The sequence below is a fragment of the Leptodactylus fuscus genome, chromosome 5 (assembly GCF_031893055.1).
Source record: "Leptodactylus fuscus isolate aLepFus1 chromosome 5, aLepFus1.hap2, whole genome shotgun sequence".
Taxonomy (NCBI): Eukaryota; Metazoa; Chordata; class Amphibia; order Anura; family Leptodactylidae; genus Leptodactylus; species Leptodactylus fuscus.
The window spans coordinates 31,803,003-31,823,663 of NC_134269.1; the positions used below are offsets into that span (position 1 = coordinate 31,803,003).

General features: G+C 46.4%; 1 protein-coding gene across 1 annotated transcript in view; it reads left to right on the plus strand.

The window, feature by feature from the left end:
* The first annotated feature begins 4,303 nt into the window (after nucleotides 1-4,303).
* The window catches only part of STXBP2 (syntaxin binding protein 2), a 34,352-nt gene continuing 17,994 nt past the window's right edge, over nucleotides 4,304-20,661 (plus strand). The window contains exons 1-4 of the mRNA XM_075272853.1: nucleotides 4,304-4,497; nucleotides 16,242-16,291; nucleotides 16,841-16,922; nucleotides 17,370-17,446. Of these exons, the coding sequence (XP_075128954.1) occupies nucleotides 4,461-4,497; nucleotides 16,242-16,291; nucleotides 16,841-16,922; nucleotides 17,370-17,446 (246 nt within the window). The 5' untranslated portion in view covers nucleotides 4,304-4,460. The remainder of the gene's footprint in view (nucleotides 4,498-16,241; nucleotides 16,292-16,840; nucleotides 16,923-17,369; nucleotides 17,447-20,661) is intronic.

The following is a 20,661-nucleotide window of genomic DNA, read 5'->3' on the forward strand; positions in this document are numbered from 1 at the left end:
TACTGCATATCTGACTTTGTGTCCGGTTAAAAAAAAACTGGTTTCGCCGCGGAGAGGATAAAATGCTCACCGGCGCTCACGGCCGGACACTTTTCAAACCCATTCAAATGAATGGGTTTGAAAACTGACTGCAGGTTTCCGTTTCCTGCCCAGTTTCGGGCAGGAAACGGAGACCCCGGGTGCAGATGTGAACGAGCCCTGACCGGTTCTCTCTAAATCCTAATACAGAACTCCCATGACATCCACTAAGTGCCCATTTTTGCTAAAATCATTGTACACCACTTCCATCCCCATTATTCTAGGTGACTAGCAGACGACCCAGCTTTTCCAGATGCCACGCCTCTGTCCAATGGTGTGTACGAGATCCCGGGCACTGATACAGAACCCCATAGCAGGGCCTCCAACCTCTAATTATCATTGACAGAACTGCTGTTGTGTTACGTCGCGGAGACCTTTGATCTCCTGCAGGATGCAGGGCCTGGTTGTGATTGTAGCCCCTATAGGCACAGGAGGGGGGCACCTGGGAGTGGGCACTATTTGGAGGCTCAAAACTTCCTGCTGGAGATTTTACTATGACACGGGCATATTTACCGACTACATGTTTTGCACCAAATATGTCTCATGGGAGAAGCTCGATGCTTTTAGTCAGATGGTATTTGAGTCAGAATTTTGCAGGTCTGTATGGCAGATTCATAAGGCCTGCGCGTGGGTTTCCATTCGGGGACACCCTGATTGCACACCTAATCCACCTAAAAAAGCGGTTACCTCAGGAAACCCATGGACCCCATAGACTAGAATGAGGTCCGTGTGGTATCCACATGAAAAATACGGAGAGAAAAGTGTTGCTTGCGGCCTAATTATGTCTAACACTACAATCAGGATTCGGAGTTTCACACCTTCCCAACATTCACCGGAATCTACAAAGACTCGGTGCTAATGTCCGCAATCAGGGCTCGCCCATCACTGGCAATGAAAAAAAAGTTGTTGACTCCCAAAAATTTTAGATTTTTTTTTAAGTGGTGATAACGTAAATAAAACTATATAAATTTGGTATCCCCAGAATCGTTGCGAAACATAGAATACAGGTGACATGTCATTTTGGTTGCAGAGTGAACACCATAGAAACAACGCCCATAAGAAAGTCGCACAAATTCAGTTTTTCTCCAGTTCCACCCCATTCTGAATTTTTTTTCCCAGCTTCCCAGTACATTGTACAGAATAATTATTATTATTGTTTTTTTTAATATAGCACCATTAATTCCATGGTGCTTTACATTATTATATTAATTCCATGGTGCTTTACATTTGGGGGTTACATACAATACACAGAATATACAGGTAGATATAATACTAACAGTGATCGGCTGGCACAGTGGGGTAGAGGGCCCTGCCCGCGAGGGCTTACAATCTATGGGGGAAGGGGCTAGAGACAGAAGGAGAGGGGGAGACTGTACAGATGGTGGTGCGGTGATAGTGTTATTGGAGGTTGTAGGCCTTCCTGAATAGATGAGTCTTCAGGGCCTTCTTGAATCCTGTGATTGTGGGGGTCAGTCTTATGTGTCTTGGTAAGGAGTTCCAGAGTATGGGGGATGCACGGGAGAAATCTTGGAGACGGTTGTGTGAGGAGCGGATGAGGGCAGAGCGGAGTAGGAGGTCATTGGAGGATCTGAGGTTACGTGTGGGCAGGTAGCGGGAGATTAGGCTGAAGATATATGGAGGGGACAGGTTGTGGATGGCTTTGTATGTTAGCGTTAGTAGCTTGAATTCAATTCGCTGGGCTATAGGTAGCCAGTGGAGGGACTGGCAGAGGGGAGCAGCTGATGAAGATCGGGGGGTGAGGTGGATTAAGCGAGCAGCACAGTTTAAGGTGGACTGGAGGGGGGCGAGGGTGTTTGCCGGGAGTCCATGGAGAAGGGTGTTGCAGTAGTCTAGGAGGGAGATTATGAGGGCCTGGACGAGCATCTTGGTAGTTTCTGGGGTGAGGGAGGAGCGGATTCGGTGGATGTTCTTGAGCTGGAGGCGGCAGGAGGTGTTGAGGGTTTGAATAGGTGACTTGAAGGATAGGTCGGAGTCCAGGGTTACCCCAAGGCATCAGGCCTGTGGGAGAGGGGAAAGTGAGGTTCCGTTAACTATGATAGATGGGTCAGGTGGAGGGGCCATATGGGGTGGGGTGAAAAAGATAAACTCTGTTTTCTCCATGTTGAGTTTGAGAAAGCGGGAGGAGAGGAAGGAGGCTACGGCCGCTAAACAATCTGGAATTCTGGACAGCAGGGAGGTCATGTCTGGTCCAGAGATGTAGATTTGGGTGTCATCGGCATAACAGTGGTACTGAAAGCCATGAGATTCTATGAGTTGGCCCAGGCCAAGGGTGTAGATGGAGAACAGGAGGGGTCCTAGGACGGAGCCCTGGGGGACACCTACAAAGAGAGGGCGCAGTGAGGAGGTGGTGTGCGAGTGGGAGACGCTGAATGGCGGCATCATGAGGTACAATTTTCTCGCAAACATTAAGCCCTCTTATGGCTCTGTGAACGGAAATATAAAAAAGTTATGGGGTTCAGGGAGTCAAAAGGTGCTTGCGGCAGGAAGGGGTTAAGGGGTGCAGAGTTGGACACTATAGATAAATGTGCTTGACTGTGTCTCGTATTGTTAGGCTAGGTTCATACTAGGGTGCCATATATGTCCCTGGCATTGGCGAAGCAGCAAACCAGATTTTTGGGTAAGGCGACCTGCATATAAGCCTACTTAGATCCATAATTATGGATAGTATGCAGGCCCGGCGGGTCATGAACTTGGGGCGCAAAATATGGAGCAGATCATCTATGGCGCCCCTTGTCTTATTAGCAGGCGTCTCTCATGACTCCGTGACATACATGGTGGATTCAGTGACACACGCTTTTCCTGCACTAGTCTGACTAAAAGTACGAGGTGCGCCAGAATTCTCGGGAGGCACCGTCCTGTCAGCGAGACAAGGGATGTGGGACATCTTTGGTGCCAGTAAGGTCGGTGTACCAAGATGAGCCACATTGACACTTGTGTACCCCAAAAAACTGGGTTGATAAAACCAACCATTTTTGACTGTCATGTGAATAGTCTTGCAGTTTTCCATGCGTTTTAATCCAAGCCAGGAGTGACTCCAGAAGTTTTTAGTATTTTTGGCTCAAGATACAAATGAGCTTTATTAGTGTTACCAAAGAATAAATCATTTGGTGTTGCCAAAGCAAAAAGGGGGTTGGTGGAGGGGGGTGGGTACGGGGTTCATGAGTTGGGGGTTTGTGTGTCCCTAGGGTCTCATCGTTCTTGTTTGGGGGGTGTGGGTATCGGTGGGTATGGGGTTAACGGGTGATGGGGGGGCTTAGTGGTCTTTTAAGTGGTGGGTTTAATAGTCCATGGGGTTAGGTGGTTTGATAGTCCATGCGTCTCATCTTCCTCTTAGTTGGTGACCACTGTATGGGGGGTGGGTGATTTGGGGTATAACAGTCCGTGGAGTCTCATCTTCCTCTTGTTTGGTGACAGCTGGACACGTATTGGCCAGCGATCTCCACAGTGGCCTCTTCTTCTCCCAGTAGGATGTAGAGTTTCCTCTTCTCGTCTGCAGATGTGAAGTCTGGGATGTGGGCAGAGAGTCTTTGGTAGTAGACGGCCCTCACAGCTGAGTATTTGGTGCAGTGTAGCAGGAAGTGGGTCTCGTCTTCTAGGGCCCCCTGGTCACAGTGCTGGCACAGTCTGTTTTCTCTTGGCTTGTACGTCTGCCTGTGTCGCCCCGTCTCCATCTCCAGGTTGTGGGCGCTCAGTCTGTACCGGCTCAGGGTCTGTGTGTTTGGGGTGGGGTATTCTCTCCAGGTAGGGGGCCATGGTGTAGTCCCTTTGCAGTGACTGGTACACAGTGAGTTTCTTGGAGTTATTTATTTAGTTTCTGGCTTTGGCTTGAAAACCGCATCAAAACTACAGGTGTGAATCCAGCCTTATGGAAATATTTGCCATTCCTAACATCTGATTGTCCATACAGCTTCATTATGCCAGCTGACTCTATACGTCTTTCCCGCCCAAACACGTCACCCAACCACAAAAAACTCAGCCAACCCCGTCTGTATAATTTATTCCTTGAAACCACGCCTCATAGCCCACATCAACCAATCACTTTCGAAGCCCCTCCCATCTATCGCTATTAACCACGCCCAAGCTTTAACCGGCGTCGCCCCAACAGCAGTCGAGTCCTATGGCTGAACACCAGCAGCCATTACGTCACTAAGCCGCGCCCTGTCTGGGGTCTGAGCTCCGGTAAATAAACCCACGTCATTGGCTCGTCGCCTACGCCCCCTAACAACCGAGTCTCAACCCCTTGGTAACGGACTTCCTGCTCCTCCCGTGATGTCACGAGCGAGTGTGACGCCACAACGCGGAAGTCGCCGAAGTTTCGGGGGACCGTAAAGTTTGGTGACGGCGGTGGGAGAGAGGATAAGATGGCGCCGTCCGGACTGAAAGCGGTGGTCGGAGAGAGTAAGTGGCAGCGGCGGTGGTGTGACGTCACTGGATTAGTAATAGTGTGTATGTGAGAGACCGGCTGAGAGTGTGACGTCATGAGCTATAGGATATGGAGACTTGTTGGGCTTGTAGTACAGCAGGGACGATTTCATGGCTCTGCCACAATGTGCCCCCGGATATGTAGTCTGTATACAGTATGTGTGTGCAGCTGCCCCCCCTGTGTATACTCCAGAGCTGCATTCATAGTTCTGTCACTTACATTAGGATATATTGGTGTATAACCTATACAACACCACTATGGGGGTCAGGGGTCACAACCTCAATATCAGGGGGCGGCTTGCGTCTCTGACATATTTCTATTTTTGAGATCGTGGGCAGAGAAACGATCCCGCAAATGACATGAGGAGTTGTAGAGTGCGATTTTACCCGCAGTGTATACAGAGGGAAGGGGCAGAGCGACTGGTTATGATCACATGACCCAGAGTCTAAGGGAGGAAGTCAAAGATTCTCTGGAGACCCCCTTTAAAGCAGTTAGGCGACTTTCAGTGGTCACCGCAACGCAAGCCTGACTAAACGCCTGTATACCCCATGTTATAACAATACAGGAGTATCTGCGGTGTGCCGTGCCTCTGTTATTCCTCCTGGATATTTGAATACATTGACTACTAGGTGTTCCCATTCTCGTGGTCAAAGGGGCGTGTCCCTACCCAGTGCGGCATTGTCGGCTTTATTCGGTTTATTTATTTGTTTCCAGGAGGAATAACAGAAGATTTCTAACAATAGTACAGGATAGTTATGTCAAGTATTTACTAAGCTAGGTATGTCTGGAGAGAGGGTGGCTCCTATTTAAAGGGATTGTCCACTTTCAGTAAATACTTGTCATTGTTTGTATAATAAACGTTGTACAATTTCACAATATACTTTCTGTATCAATTCCATTAGGTTTTTTTAGGTTTTCTCAGCTTGCTGTTATTCATTATGCAAGTGGGGAAAAAGATCAGTCCATGGTCATGTGATGGACACACAGGTGCACTGCACCTCACCAGGCAGATGTCTGATATACAGACAATAGCAATTGTATACTGAAACTGGACACCCCCTTTAAGGCCTGGACTCCATGTGGAGTAGTCACAGCAGGTTAGTTTCTAGTGATATTGGTAGCGGCTAAGCTGCTGTGATATACAATACCAGTGTAGTGTATACAGCCTAGAGCAGTGATGGCGAACCTTTTAGAGACCGAGTGCCCAAACGGCAACCCAAAACCCACTAAATTATTGCAAAGTGCCAACACTACAATTTAACCTTAATAATGTGCGGATCCAAAATTGGGGATGTTACAGACGATCTGTAATAATATCAATTGTCTGCTATAAAACAGATACTATGTGATAAAAATAGTGAAGGGCCCACACACAGTACAATCTGCTCCACAGTGGCCCACACACAGTACAATCTGCTCCACGGTGGCCGATACACAGTACAATCTGCTCCACGGTGGCCGATACACAGTACAATCTGCTCCACAGTGGCCCCCACACAGTACAATCTGCTCCACAGTGGCCCCCACACAGTACAATCTGCTCCACGGTGGCCCCCACACAGTACAATCTGCTCCACGGTGGCCCCCACACAGTACAATCTGCTCCACGGTGGCCCCCACACAGTACAATCTGCTCCTGAGTGGCCGATACACAGTACAATCTGCCCGACAGTGGCCCCCACACAGTACAATCTGCTCCACAGTGGCCCCCACACAGTACAATCTGCTCCACAGTGGCCGATACACAGTACAATCTGCCCGACAGTGGCCCCCACACAGTATAATCTGTTCCACAGATGGGTGCCTACAGAGAGAGCTCTGAGTGCCAACTCTGACACGCATGTCATAGGTTCACCATCACGGGCCTAAAGAGATCCTATACATGTAATGCTGAGTAAACCTGCTGCTGAAAGTGTCTTAGGCCTGGTTCACATCTGCTTTCTGGTTTCCATTTAGGGGGGTCCACTTGGGGGTATTTTTCATGCCGAGTAGGGAACAGATTCCCTGAACTGGGCCTTAAACTGCAGGTTTTGAACCCTCGCCAGGTCACTCTCTAGCTGTGGGATAATACCTGCAGCTGACCCGCCATAGGTGACCTTATTGAGGAGCCACCCTTAGTATAGACCATCAATACCAGCTCATAGAAGGGGTGCAAGCACTGCGGCCTCCTCCGGTACATTAAGTCCCTGCTTCATGTAGCCGGCTGTCTTCTATAGTGACTACCGTTCAGCTGTGCAGTCTGGACATGTGACAACCTAGTTCTACTTGCCTCACTTGGTAGCTTGCCCAAAGCAGGTACTAATAAAGTACCAGGTATTTTTTGGGTACTTTCTTTTTTGCAGGGGAAGAGCAACAGAAGCAATTTTAGGCCGTCTGGTATGCAGTGGAAAAGGAGATTTTGTGACTGCAATGTCATATCCATCAGTCACATGGTCCTTCAGGAGCTCAGTCCCATTCAAGTAGATGGGACTTATCTGTAATACCAGGCAATGTACTGTGAAGCCACTTCAAGCCCTATAACCTACCAGCCCACTGCGCCATTCTAAGGTTTGGGCTATACAGGACTTTGGCAGTGACTTGTGTCGCTCACTCAAACATGGCCGTGACTCCTTCACTAATGTAAGAATAGAGCTGTACTGCAACTCTGCTTTCTAGCTGCAAAAAGATCAAGCAGTGTTCAATCCTTTTGAGACCAGGGTTCGCATTTTGACTCCTTTAAACTTACATTAGGAGTCAAAGGCAGACCTGTTGCATGACAGGAATTGCAGCCGGAGTCCCCGGTGCTGAGATCGGTGCAGCTCATTCTACTTGTTTGGCTCAGAACTTATAGATTTGTCTTATATGACGGCTGAACCTTCGGTGCAAACAGCAGAATAGATCTCAGCTTCCTGAAATTCTTCCAATACGTTGTACATAAAGGGACAGCCGCTATTCGTAAGGGGTCACCTCTAGGCCTCTCAGCCTGCAGTTGGCTACTCCGGGGCCGTCCATCTTCACTGATCATAGGCCCAGTTGTTATGGCGGTGGCCAGTCGTGAATACTTTGCGTGTTGGTCTCAGACCTGCTGTTATGTAATGTGTACGGCCAGATGTAAGGCGGGATGACGTGCCGATGTTGGTATTTTAATGGTTAATTTTACAGGTTGTAAATGATTTATGAGGGCTCTGAACTCTGTAAAGTAGTCTGTATTCGCCGTCTCACATTTACTACTCTATAGTCTTTACTTTTTTCCTATGTTTTTTTTAGTATAATCCCTATTTTTTATTTTATTTTTTTAGTATTCCATAGAAATGAATGGAGAAGCCATGATATGGCTCAGAGTAGGGATTGGGGGGGATCCTTGTTCCCAGAGGTCAAATCTGCATCGCTTTGCCATGACCGTTCATGGGCAGGCACTACTTTAGTCCTCGTGGTCGGTCAGGAACATAGCACCCGCACAATAGCTTCTACAGGAGAATGCAGAGGATTAGTGTCCCTCCATTTACAGCCACGTTATGGACAGAGCAGGGACTGTCAGGGGGTGGACAATATGTAAACCTGGGGAGGAAGGTATCAGAGCAATGCTCCATAGGCGGGGTACTGGTTCTTATTGAGGAGATGGTATACGGAGACAATGCTCTATGGGAGAATATTGTGCAGATTAGCTCTCCTCCAGAAGGAAGAATACTGACTGAATATATGCATTATATAGCAGATGGTTTTCCTCATTCATGACAATAATAATCTTATGCACGCAGAATAGTTGTGGGGACCATTGTCATTTTTCTCCACACCGCTTTATATCACCCCTGTTTTGTTGTCATTGTAATATCACGTAATTGTAGGGCTAGGCGATTAAGACATACGGTAAATCAAAATCGAGATTAATCGGGCAATTTTACCTTGATTACAATTGATGGCAATTTAGGTCCCGCCCCTTTTAAAGCTTGAACCTAGGTGCACCTGGTGGTTTCACGTGGACCAAAAATTGCCGCTAGCTCTCATTCACATCAGCGTTTGGATTCCGTCTGGGGAGAGTCCGCATGGGGAACAAAAAGGAATTCCCCAAAAGGAATACAATCGCAATTGCAAGCGCTGTGCTGTAAAAGCACACGGACCCCATAGACTATAATGGGGTCCATGTGCTTGCCGCCAGATCTCCGCACAGAACATGCAGACAGGAAAGTAGTTCACCATCTACTTTCCTGTCCGTATGATTCGTGTGGGCAGCGCACGGCAAGCACACGGACCCCATTATAGTCTATGAAGTCCGTGTGCTTTTACAGCACAGCGCTTGCAATTGCATTTGTATTCTATTGGGGGGGGGGGTCTCCACACGGACTCTTCCCGGACAGAATACAAAAGCAGATGTGAACGAACCCTTACACGCTATACAGACCCTGGAGTATAAGAAATTGAGGCCCAGGTAAAGTGAGCAAACGTAACCAAAAAGACCCCCCAAAACTCTCCAGGTTCTATTCAGAAAGTTTTTATACCCACTTAAAGAGGACCTTTCACCACTTTTGGGCACATGCAGTGTTATATACTTCCAGAAAGCTGTCGGCTTTCCCGATCTGTGCCCGGTGTAAAGAGCTTACGGTGCCGGTACTGTAGTGCTCTATGGTCAGAAGGGCGTTTCTGACCATTAGCCAGAGACGTCCTTCTGCCTCGCGGCGCCTATCGCGCTGTGCTGTGGAGCGGAGAGGAACGCCCCCCTCCCTCTGCTCACAGCGCTCGTCCATAGACAAGCATTATCAGGAGCGGGAGGGGGCGTTCCTCCCGGCTCCACAGCACAGCGCGATTGGCGCCGCGAGGCAGAAGGACGTCTCTGGCTAATGGTCAGAAACGCCCTTCTGACCATAGAGCACTACGGTACCGGCACCGTAAGCTCTTCACACCGGGCACAGATCGGGAAAGCCGACAGTGCGCTGAACTCAGCGCACTGTCGGCTTTCTGGCAGTATGTAACACTGCATGTGCCCAAAACTGGTGAAAGGTCCTCTTTAACAGATGCAAAAAAACCAAAACAAACCTGACAGAAACTGATTTGTTGCGACTTCTTCTTCTCTTCCAGTTTTCTTGCAGACCGCTGAGGCCTTAGCAGTAAGGGTAAGTTCACATGGTGGAAGCCTTGTCCGCTGTGTGACTTTTCCGTGCGGCTAGTCATGCATTGCTTCGACATCCCGTCGGGGCATTCTGCTCCTGATTAGGCCCAAATGAATGGACCTAATCAGGAGGGAGTCTCGAGCTGCGGCTGGCTCAGTCGTAGAGTCCGCAGGAAGAGGGGACATGTTGCTTCTTTTTCCCGCTAGATGAAAAAGAAGCTAGTGACTCCCTTTCAAATGAATGGGAGATGTTTTTGCAGGCGGGGGGCTGAAGACACTTTACACTATAATTGCAGGTTCAGTTTGGTTAGAACGAAATTGCAGTTAGAACCTCGCAAATGTTGTAATAACCAAACCAAATAGCCGACATGAACACAATGGCACTTGCTTATCCAGGTTGATCTTTGGCTTCGGTTATTTTTCGATTGGTTGCCACATCCCTATGTCATCCCATAAAGCCTGTACAGGACCTATTGCTTAACAACAGCTTGAATTGCCAAATTATTCATATTATCAAAGTGTATAAAAGACTCTCATAGACGTGGCAGAACTGTGGTATTGAAATTGTCATTGATGGGGAGAGAGCGAGTAAGAGCCCCCTCCCTCCAGTGCCATAGTCACCTAGTCAGGGCTGTGGATAGGCCGGACCACCAACTCACAGCCTGACTCCATAAATGGCCGACGGCCATGGTCACACAGGAGCAGTGAAGATTCTTTAATTCGTGAAAGGGTCCAGTGATTGATTCCTATGGAAGTAAATAGATAACAAGTTATACATCAAATTCATAATTAATAAATTTTTCCAACTCTACCCAAAACTGTCCCACCCCAACTCCACCGGCCTGCTACTGACCATGGCTTCTGTAGGACCGTACGGTCTGGGGTGGAGCTATTAGTACATTGACGGACCCTTGTCATCCATTTACAATGGCGAGTGCAAGGATGCAACCACCAATGCCACCTATTATATCTGGGGGTCACGTATCCTGCACAGAGCTCCATAGACTTAATGTTGGTTTTGTGAAGTGGAGAACCCCTCTGGCAGGGGTCTTCCTGACTCTCCAGGGTGGGCTTCTTACAATGGGGGCTCTAGATTTTACTAAATCAGAACCCCCAAATTGAAAATCCACTAACAGAGTTTCTTTTATGAGGTTGAACACCAGTAAAAGATGCCATTTAAAGCATCGTTGTTCTAAATATGTGATCTTAGTCATGGCCCGAAAGTCCTAATCCTTTCCATAAACACAGATATTAATCTGCCTGCAGCCACCAGGTTTCAATGCACTGCCTGTATGTGGCATGCGCCCTCTAGTGGTGGCCACAGGCAGCCAGAAGTTTCTCATTTATTCTACACCTTATGACTGTAGTCTGTGATTATATGAATATGTCCATGGTGGAGAATATGGTTACAAAGAGCATCTTTGGCTCTGGAGGGCCCGTTATGTCCTGCGTTATACAGACAACTCATTCATGTGAAAGGACACTGTGCAATATTGTGTGATTTTCTTCATAGGTGGCGCTGTAGGGAAACTGAGCACTGCCTCGTTTTTCTTTTATGGATTACATCTGATGGGGGTCCCAGAAATGAGACATTATGAAGAAACCTTTATATCAAGGAGGGATTGCCCAAGGTGGAGAACCCCTTTAAGGGCTGGCATAGATGTATACTGCATCCCCTCTTAGTGTATGTATAGGGCAATGGTGTGTCTGTGACCACATGACAGTATTCTTACTTAGCTAGTAGTAGTAGTAGTAGTACTGACCCAAAAACCGTGCCGCCCCATACACACAGATGTTTTCCCTCTTGTGTTCCTGCAGCGGTCACTATTTAAGGGTTAATTAGAAGCTGTTTATGTAATGGCTGTCATCGGAGCGTCAGCTCTGGAGCTCGGCTTGTTTATATAACGTCATGTTTGGCTCCTGGATGGGTGTATGTACATATAGTGCTAGTTCCTGGACTCCTGTGGTTAGACAGCCAGAGAGACTGCTGGGAAGGAAGCGGATGGAGGACGGCTGTACACGCTACCTGATGGCTGTATTATCTGTGCTGGTCATTGTAGTCCTGCCAGGTCTATAGTCTGGTATATACTCAATTAACACTTTATTAAATGTCTAGTACTTGGCATTACTCAGTACTAGTAATAGTCTGCTATTCTTCATGCCATGGATTCATGGACTGGGGGGGTATATTGTGTCCTCCTCATCTCAAACGGTTTTAGTAATAGGACTTATAGCTTGTGTGTGCTCTCTCTGTATACGGATCAGGGCCACCTGCATGTACAGTCCCTGTATACGGCTCTGGACTGCCTCTGTGTACTGTCCCTGTATACGGCTCTGGACTGCCTGTGTGTACGGTCCCTGTATACGGCTCTGGACTGCCTGTGTGTACGGTCCCTGTATACGGCTCTGGACTGCCTGTGTGTACGGTCCCTGTATACGGCTCTGGACTGCCTGTGTGTACGGTCCCTGTATACGGCTCTGGACTGCCTGTATGTACTATCCCTGTATATGGCTCAGGGCCGGCTGCTTGTACTGTCCCTGTATACCGCTCTGGGCTGCCTGTGTGTACTGTCCCTGTATATAGCTCAGGGCTGCCTGCTTGTACTGTCCCTGTATACGGCTCAGGGCTACCTGCATGTACTATCCCTGTATACGGCTCAGGGCTACCTGCATGTACTGTCCCTGTATACGGCTCAGGGCTGCCTGTGTGTACTGTCCCTGTATATAGCTCAGGGCTGCCTGCTTGTACTGTCCCTGTATACGGCTCTGGACTGCCTGTATGTACTGTCCCTGTATCCGGCTCAGGGCCGCCTGTGTGTACTGTCCCTGTATACGGCTCAGGGCCGCCTGCTTGTACTGTCCCTGTATACGGCTCAGGACCTCTGTGCTTATCTGTCAGCGATTCTCTATCACAGGATTTCCTCGCAGTCACGCCCGGCACTGTTGCAGCAGCCGCTTCCTCTTTTTTCGGCTTTCCCATATGCCCCCTTGTATTTTTCCTTTGCTTGTGTTGGATTTCTCTTCACTCTCCCTTTGAGCAGATCTGGGGGCCGTGTATAAGACATTATATGATCCCCGAGCTGGGGTTACAAGTAGCTGACACCAAGCCTCAAGACAGTTGGAAACTCCTTATCTTATTACTTAGAATTTAGCGGAAATTATTGCTTTAGTCTTTCTTATTTTCTGCTTTTAGACTTCTCCTTTTTACCAGCAACACCAGAGACGTTGTGTTATCTGCAGGGCCACATTGGCTTAACCCTTAAAGGACCCGGGCACACAGATCTTTTTGATAATCAAATTTTGGGAAATGGTTTAAGCTTAACCCCATATAGGATCTGCAAAAATAGAAGTATACCGAAAAATACAGTCCATAGACTTTGTAGCAGATCTGCTCCATTCAGGTGAACTCTAGTCTTATATGGGCGCAAGGGGGCGCTATATCTGGAAGAAAATAATTCAAGCATGGGTCAAACTGCTTGAGGTCCTGCAACCAAAACTCACCAACCATGTCTTTATTTATGTACAAGGGCCCAGGCATGCTGAAAGTGGAAATGGCCTTCCCCAAATTGTTACCGCAAGGTTGGAAGCGACAATTGTGTAAGATGTCTATGCATTCTGTGGCAGTAACACTTGATGTAACGGGCCTAGACCAAATTCTGGTATGGCCATTATTGTACTGGCCTTCAGAGTAAAAGGAACTTGTTATACACTATGTGATCAAAAGGATCCGGACACCTGGCTGAGAATGACTTACAAGTTGGTGACGCCCTCCATCGGTAATGCTGGATACAATATGGTGTTGGCCCCTGTTAAATATCTTGTATTTGCCGGTGAGACTTGTGTCCACTGTTAAATATCCGGACCTGGCCTTGTCCACGATAGGAAGAAGTCAGCTTGTTATAAATCAGTGTAGAGGTTTATTAATATCTTGAAGGAAAACACAGGAACAGGGAAAATGTCCAAATAACACAAATATCAGTCAGTTGTCAATAGCTTACATCTTCAGAGAAGTTAAATCATCTGGATATCTTGTAGTTACAGCTTTGTTCATGCTTGTCATCTGGTTGGTGGACTTGGGTTGGTTACGACGTCCATGGATGTCCATCTGCCTGGACCACCCACCCTGGTGTTCCCAAAGACAGACCTCCTGGTCTTCCCCTGGTCTTCCCAAAGACAGACCCAGACATGTGTATTTCTTACTCATTTATATTCATGAGAGTGGGTGTTACCTTCCATCTTGTAGCTATGTAAGGAGATTTCTAAAATAGTGTACACTAACCGCACCCATGTTCCAAGAATATAAGACTATGATGTCAGTAGAGTGTTAACCCCATGTCTGCTAGAGAATATTGTAAATATATAATATTTAACAGCCCCCCCTTACCCTTGATGACGGCTTCCACTCTCGCAGGCAGAGGTTCAATCAGGTGCTGGAAGGTTTCTTGGAGAATGGCAGCCCATTCTTCACGGTGCTGCACTGAGGAGAGGTATCGATGTAGGTCGGTGAGGCCTGGCACCAAGTCGGCGTTCCAAACCATCCCAAAGGTGTTCTATAGGATTCAAGTCAGGACTGTGTGCAGGCCAGTCCATTACAGGGATGTTATTATCGTGTCACCACTCCGCCACAGGCCGTGCAGTATGAACAGGTGCTCCATCGTGTTGTAAGATGCAATCGCCATCCCCGAATTGCTCTTCAACAGTGGGAAGCTATGTAGGCCTGTGCTGTGATAGTGCCACGCAAAACAACAAGGGGTGCAAGCCCCCTCCATGAAAAACACCACCACACCATAACACCACCGCCTCCGAATTTTACTGTTGGCACTACACACGCTGGCAGATGACGTTCACCGGGCATTCGCCATACCCACACCCTGCCATCGGATCGCCACATTGTGTACCGTGATTTGTCACTCCAAACAATGTGTTTCCACTGTTCAATTGTCCAATGTTTACGCTCCTTACACAAAGCGGGGCGTCGTTTGGCATTGACCTGCGTGATGTGTGGCACCCAATCACCTGACCACGTTCAAAGTCCGTGAGTTCCGCGGAGCGCCCCATTCTGCTCTCTCACGATGTCTAATGTCTACTGAGGTCGCTGATATGGAGTACCTGGCAGTAGGTGGCAGCACAATGCACCTAATATGAAAAACTTATATTTTTGGGGGGTGTCTGGATAGTTTTGATCACATAGTGTATATGGTGGACAGGTCAAATTAAAAAAAAAAAAAAAAAAAAAAAAATTGAAAAATCAATTTTTTTTTACATAACCCCTCATTTTTTTTTTTAAAGCGTTAATAAGTTAACCAGTAGGTTAATTCTATCCCAATATCATGCCATTGAAAAATACAACTCAAAAAAAAAATGCCCTCATGTGATTGCTTAAAGGGAATTTGTAAGCAGGTTTGATACCACAGAACTACCAGCAAGCTGTTTAAGGTGAAGGCCCCACGTGGTGTCCTACAGCAAAAAAAACGCTTTGGGAAGAACTGTGGCGGCAACACATCATGGATCTTCCCGCAGCACTTTAGATAGAAAGTTCTCAGAGGTTTCCTCTGTGCTGGATGTCAGGACCCAACAGATCCTTAAGACAGGCCATCAGTCATTTTAGCCTGGATAACCCCTTTAAAGGGAACCTATCGGGTCGATTTGTCCCAAATCTCCTTGTTTAAATCCAACTGTGCCTGCAATTTTAAAAAAAAGTTGATTAGAGATGAGTCTGATGGATGTCACTGACTCTTCTCTGGTGCTCCCGGCGCCTGCGCGGTTCTTCAATGAAGCAGAGTATGTACACATGCACAGAAGCTGTACTGGCTTTAGGACACTGAGCCCTCGGTCCATAAGGGCCTGTGGGTAGTTTAGTCTCAAATCGCCCTGGGATTTAGGGTCTGTAGAAATCAAGGAATGGCTGCGGCCTGCTGAGATGACACTTCTGGGTAACTCCAGCGCATGCGCAGTGCAGGTCTCTACATCACTGCATGCAGGGTACATATGCCGGAGACCCTCAGCTCTCTCATTCCCTTTTCCTCCTGTGACGTCTTACTATGTGAATCAGATTTTTGTTCTGTTTATCAAAAATTTCAGTTGTGTTTTCTGTACATGGCTATTGCTGCAATATCGCTAACATATGCCGTCTGCGTCTGCCTCCTCCTCTGCTGAGCACGAGCACACTGTCATGATTCATTGTCTCCAATCCACTGACCATAAGGCTTGGGCTACACAGCGATGGTAGCCACGACTTCCATCACATGACCAAGCAGCGCTTTCACTACTGTTAGTGAATGAAGTGTCATTACAACCCCTGCTGTGCCACAATTGTCACTTCTAGTCCAACATTGCTCAACTCGACTAGAAGATGTGACACACCAGGGGTCAAAGTGCAACTCCATTCATTAACGCTAGGTAAGGAGAAGTCGCCTTGTAGCCCTGGCTAGTGCCCTGACTATGTGGCCCCTGATATGGGGTATGGTGGTTACTTACCATCATTTCAGCTTTGTTCTAGTGATAGATGAGGATCATGGAGGTTGCACCAGTTGTGTGGTGAGTTAAAACCTGTTAACCAGTAGTTTCATGTCTCTACCTACATCTATTATATTATATTCTACTGCCCTTACTCATTCTCTGTCCTGTTCCCTGCAGAAATCCTGACCGGGGTGATCGCCAGTGTGAAGAAAGATGGAGAATGGAAGGTGAGATTCCTCAGATCTTATGCAATGTCTATATCAGTGGTCGCCATTGGCTGTTGTATCTTGTGGGCTGCTTTATTACAGCTCTGCTCCCATTCACTTCCATGGGAACACTGCTGTATTAATCCACTATACAGTGTACAGATCCATCTGCTTCTGGTTCGTATACTGTATAGTTTACGGCCTGGCTGCTGTCCTGAACAACTGGTCAGTGTAGTTGCTGGGTGTCTGTCCCCGACCTAGAATGATAGACCATCAAGAAAAATCCCTTTAAGGTCAAAATTGACCCTGTCCTCAAGGGTCTAAGGCTTCATGTGAATTTTATAAGGATTACTCACAACTGTGCCGTTGCCCCTGAGTCTCGGCAGTGCCACAAATGTCCTCACAAGACCTTAGACCAGGACAGGTGAACACCTTGCCTTATTTTGTCCTTTACTATATATATATATATATATATATATATATATATATATATATATATATATATATATATATATATATATATATATAGGTTTTATATAGCTGTGTGATGATTTTTTATTTTTTTCATAGGTCCTGCTTGTCGATCACACCAGTATGCGTATACTGTCCTCCTGCTGTAAGATGTCCGATATATTGGATGAAGGCATCACCAGTAAGTCTACATCTGGGGTGTGAATGGCATTGTGGCGTACAGTGCAGGGAGCCAGATATGGAGGAGAAACGCACTAGCCTTATTGTTCATCCAATCCCAGCATAGCTTTTATATTTCTAGAGTAGGTTAAGGAATGAAAGCTGAGCTGTGATTGGTTGCTTTGGGCAATGGGTTTTTGAAATGGGGCCTAGCTCTCCCTGTTTATATCATCAGCCATAGATTTCAATATTACCTTTATTAACCTGCCTCTATTTAGTGCTACATCTTTTTGGAGAACCGTGGTCACTCGAGGAGGGAATTGGGGGAGGGGGGGGGAATAGCATAGGCTAAGGGACTCTTTCTATATTGAGATGGAGGTTATAACCGAATAGTATAGTTAGACAAACTAATATTTTGGTTTGTTGTTTTGTTTTGGTTTTTGTTAATTTTGTAATTTGCACACTTCAGTTGTCGAAGACGTTAATAAAAGGAGAGAACCGATCCCCAGCCTGGAAGCCATTTATCTCATCACTCCCAGTGAGAAGGTAATTTAATAAGTGGTAATTAGAGATGAGCTAGTACTGTTTGGATCAGCCGATCCGAACAGCACGCTCGCATAGAAATGAATGGACGTAGCCGGCACGCGGGGGGTTAAGCGGCCGGCCGACGTCAAAGCGGAAGTACCAGGTGCATCCATTCATTTCTATGGAGCGTGCTGTTCGGATCGGCTGATCCCAACAGTACTCGCTCATCTCTAGTGGTAATATCTTTGTATGTTTTTTTTTTTTTTTTTTTTTTTTTAATTGACATTTAAAGGGGTATTTCTATCGTGGACATTTATGGCATATCCGTATGATTTCAACTCAGTGAGGAAATGCAGAATCTTTGAATTGGCAGACAGGGCACCAACGCCCTTCGCCTTTCTACCTCCTGGGACCAAGACCTCTTAGACATTTATCTGATATAATCTAGAAACCTGGTTTATTGGAGCCTTCACTTTGGAATGGTAATGTTATACTCCGGGAAAATGTGGTTTCCCCAGTCTGACTGATAAGTAGTCTGCCTTCTACTTTGTGTTCTGTCCCTGAACTAGCTGAACCCCTCTGGTGTCCTGAATTAGGAATCCCAGCAGTAAATAGTCAGACCAGTTCAGCGACTGGTTAGCCATACCTGCTCTACCACCACACTTCTGACATTGGTAATACAGTGTAAGGCTGAGCCCTCAGGTGGCAGAAACGCAGATTTTGTTGCGAATTTTTGGATTGAGCATAAGGGAGAAGTCTAAGAACTTCCTATATATTTCCCATTCCTCTTGTAGTCATTCTTGGCTTTGACTCAAAAATACATAACTGGTATCATCACAAACATAAGGACTAGAGATGAGCGAGTACTGTTCGGATCAGCCGATCCGAACAGCACGCTCCATAGAAATGAATGGATGCACCTGGTACTTTCGCTTTGACGTCGGCCGGCCACTTAACCCCCCGCGTGCCGGCGACATTCATTCATTTCTGTGCGAGCGTGCTGTTCGGATCGGCTGATCTGAACAGTACTCGCTCATCTCTAATAAGGACCCAAAACCGTAGAACTAATAGGTTATTCATTGAGTAACATTTAAAGAGAAAGATGTCAGATTAGCTGTTCTTCAGTCATCCCACCTCTATGGAATGCAATAAAACGATGATCAAAAATGTCCCATGTACCCTTCAATCATATTGGTGAGGACTACCGCTCATACAGTAAAAAACAAATCCCCGGTCTCCGCTTCGTGGGTTTCCGTTTTCTGCCTGAGAAACTGGACAGGAGACGGACCCCGGCAATCAGTGTTCGCCCATGAGCGTCTTCTGCTCTCGCCATGAAGTCCTGCATGTCCGACTTTGTTTCCGGTTAAAATAAACCGGTTTCGCCGCACGGAGGCAGAAGACTCTCACGGGTGGACACTTTGCAAACCCATTCACATGAATAGATTTGAAAAGTGACGATTTCCGTCTCCGGTCCAGTTTCTCTGGCAGAATTCGGAAACCTGCAAAGTGTAGACCGGGGCGCAGATGTGAACCCACCCTAACTTTGGTATTTTTCAAGCCAGTCATACATTGTTGGTAAGAGTGCGGTGCTTAATCAGTCACTATGGCGCTTTTATTCTCAGTATCCGTGGGGTCCCAGAGGTTAGGCCCTCACAATCATAAACATATGGCCTATCCCCTTAATACGTCTCCTTTCAAACTTTCTAAAGACACAGTGGCCAGGGCTTGGTTTGTATTTGCTTAGTTATGTCATCTAATGTGAACATGGCTCTGACATGGTGACTTTTATGGCCATTATATAACATTACAAGTTTTCTGTGACCCTTGCAGTGACCACGTCACATTGACTTAGCTATAACGTGGTACGTCACTTAATGAGAAATCTGTAAGAGCCACCTTATTCCAGTTCTGCTCCCAGAATAAAGCCTGCATTCTCACAGTGGTGAGGACACAAACCAGTTACACCAGTTTCTCTAATGCTACTTTTAGAACCGACTACCATAACAACATCAGTTCACTATTATTGCACCCGAAGATCCTCCTGTGCACTTGCGTATGTCTATAGGTCCATTGTTCCTTTAAGAGCAGGGCTCTCAGTCCCATTGTGTGAATTGTCTATTAATCTGTAATCTTTCTTTTTGTCTGTACTTGAACCCTACAAATTGTACAGCGCTGCGGAATATGTTGGCGCTATATAAATAAAACATATTAATATTATTATTATTATTATTATTATTATTATTATTATTATTATTATTGGGTTGTCCAGTGTGAACTGATAGGAACCTGTCCTTAGATATCCTAGACATGGCAGAAGCATATACCAAACCATACCTGCATTACTGTAGATTCTTTCTATACAGAATCCAATTGTGGGGAAAAACTTCAGTGTATCACAATATCAGAGCATGCTATGGGGCAACACGGTGGCTCAGTGGTTAGCACTGTAGCCTTGCAGCGCTGGAGTCCTGGGTTGGAATCCTGCCAGGAACAACATCTTCAAGGAGTTTGTATGTTTTCCCAGTGTTTGTGTGAATTTCTTCCCATTCTACAAAGACATACTGATAGAGAAGAAAATGTACATTGTGATATATATATATATATATATATATATATATATATATATATATATATTCTCAAATCATGCTCCTACAGAATAACAGCAAATCCCTAGATATTTTTATGGGTGTCCTCTTAGGGCTAGTTCACACCTAAAAACCGCCTGGCTTATTTTGGTCCTGAAAAAAACTGCTTCCTAATTAGGAAGCAGTTTTTGGACCTTGAGACGTTTTTTTTTTTTTTGCAGCGTTTTCTGTAGCAGTTTTTGCTAAAAACTGCTTCAGAAAACACCAGGTGGTTTTCCCCTCCCCTAAAGTGAATGGACTGTAAAAAAAAAAAAAAAAAAAAAAGTTAGGCGTTTTTGGTCGCATTTTTACCAAAAAAAAGCTAGGCGTTTTTTGCCTCCCATTCACTTCTATCGTTTTCCTCAGGCAGAATCCGCCTGAAGAAAGGTCATGTCGCTTCTTTTTTTTTCTGCTAGCATCAAAAAACTGGTAGCAGAAAAACAAAAGCTAGCGGTCTCCATGGACCACCATTGTATGTGTGTCTGTCAAAATCTGCCTCATTGCCCCCGTGTGAACTAGCCCTTACTCTTCCTGATAGACATAACTACACTTTAGTGTACAATCCCTTGACTTTATAACAGTCATGTAATACTTCATTTCTCCTCTGGAGGT